The sequence below is a fragment of the Pholis gunnellus genome, assembly GCF_910591455.1.
Source record: "Pholis gunnellus genome assembly, chromosome: 23".
In the NCBI taxonomy this organism is placed as follows: domain Eukaryota; kingdom Metazoa; phylum Chordata; class Actinopteri; order Perciformes; family Pholidae; genus Pholis; species Pholis gunnellus.
In genome coordinates, this window is record NC_136550.1 from 13833110 (window position 1) to 13835274 (window position 2165).

The following is a 2165-nucleotide window of genomic DNA, read 5'->3' on the forward strand; positions in this document are numbered from 1 at the left end:
TATTCTACGTAACATGACTTCCTCCTTTACTCCCACCATAACTGTAGCCATGTAGAGTGTAATAGTAGGGTCACTGATCAACTGCCGTATTTGACACAAGATTGTATCATCAGCATAAAAATGGACATTGGAGTTCTCAGAATTTATCTTGACATTTTAGACTTTAGACATTTCTAGACTTGATTTGAAAGAGCCAGTAAAATGGACTACTACTGACTGTACTGTTAAAATGATAAAGTCTATCAGATAAAGTTTGTATAGATGGACGACTAATTTGTTTCTTTATCTTTAGGTGAACACCCACTCATGGATCTGACCATCTGAAAGCATCTGAAAATCTACTGTACGGGACCATACAAACCTACATTAAATGGTACAAAGTACAAGGATGACAGAGAGGAAGCTTGACAGAACCCCAAACGTACAAGCCTTGTTCAACGTCTCCTTCACATGAAAATCACTTCATCCCTCACAATGTCATTCAGACGTGGAGTTCCTCCCAACATCAGTGTCTCGGTACTCCATGACTTACTTAGCTCCTCCTCTCCCTCCACCACGACTCCATCTCCATCTTGCAGCATAGACGAATCCTACAAGTACATCTTCCTCCCCATCTGTTACTCTTTCACGTTCCTCTTCAGCATCTCCCTGAACTCTGTCATCCTCTACCGTTCCTTTCGCCAAACCAAGCGCTGGAATGCCTCACTGATCTACATGGTGAACCTGGCGTCTACAGACTTCATGTACGGCCTGTCACTGCCATTCCTTGTGGCTAGCTACGTCATGCGCGACCGCTGGGTCTTCGGGGACTTCATGTGCCGCCTGGTCCGTTTTCTCTTCTACTTTAACCTCTACTGTTCCATCTTCTTCCTCACTTGTATCTCTGTCCACAGGTACCTCGGTATCTGCCACCCGATGAGAGTCATCACTCTAGAGACTAAGAAGGCTGTCAAGAGTACTTGTGTCCTGGTTTGGATTGTAGTGTTTGCTTTGACCTGCCCCATCTTCCGGTTTGCTCAGACTGGTCATGTGACAAGATTGGGAGGGCTTGGTGACAACACAAGCAGTATTGACAACCTAAGCCATGAGGTGTCATCGATAAATGGTAATGCCAGCTATGGTAACATGGGAGGGGTCATTGAGGAGTACCAGAACTGTTGGGACGATGCCATAGATAAGGAGTTTTCTGATTACGTACCCTATGGCATCATACTCCATTTGCTGGGCTTTTTTGTGCCTTTTTCCATTATTGCTTGGTGTTACTCTCACGTTGTTCTGACCATATTTAGGACTCTGCATTCTCAGCCCTCATCCCGCAGAGGTCTGAGCGAGGGGGGACGTGAAGGAATAGCGAGGAATGAGAGAAGTAGCCCTGCAATAGCTGCAAGAGGTCCAAGAGGAAGCAATGGACTGTCGAGGACATTAAGAAGAGATGAAGGGACTTCCATTTTCCTTGGTGCCCACTCCCCTTATGCCAATCGCAGACGTAAATCTATCAAGACCATCATCACCATCACCCTTCTCTTTGCCCTGTGTTTCTTCCCCTTTCATGTTACTAGAACCATCTTCCTCCTGCTAAAAGTGACCAAGGGAGTCCCCTGTCACACTATGACCATGGTGTCCATGTGCTATAAGATCACGAGGCCTTTAGCGTCATTCAACGCATGGCTCAACGCCCTCCTTTACTTCCTGACTAAAGACAAGGGGGGAGCTCACTGCTGCCAGGCGGTAAACACCTCCACCCAACAACATGGTGGGCTTCTATTGCCACTGAGGATGATGGGAAAAGGAGAGGATGCAGAGGAGGGAGGGCTGGAAGACAGAATTGACAATAAGGAGAATAAAGCGTTTCACAGTCCGTCGTACATGAACAGAGCAAAGGTCAGATATATAGTTGAATGAATGTTTCCATGAGGAATGAAATAAATCATTTTAGATGAACTGTAGGTTGACTTTTACTGGAAAACAAAATATATATTATATAATATGATCACTGTAGCAAAAGCAATGATTAAGGAAGACCCAAGCTAGAATTCTAATATGCCTTTTATTTCTAATTGTATGTGCCTTATTACTGGTTCGCTGCCAGTCCTACTTTGAAAGTGACCCACTGAGTACATGCAACGTGAATGCAAATGTGACAGCTCATTATGGTGATAATCTGT

The 2165-nt window shown here is 44.8% G+C and overlaps 1 protein-coding gene across 1 annotated transcript; it reads left to right on the forward strand.

The window, feature by feature from the left end:
- Positions 1-474: 474 nt before the first annotated feature.
- Positions 475-1902, forward strand: LOC306714376 (P2Y purinoceptor 3; the record flags this gene model as incomplete). Its single annotated transcript, XM_079184394.1, has 1 exon — positions 475-1902. The coding sequence occupies one exon, from the start codon at positions 475-477 to the stop codon at positions 1900-1902; it is 1428 nt and encodes a 475-aa protein (XP_079040520.1).
- Positions 1903-2165: the final 263 nt, after the last annotated feature.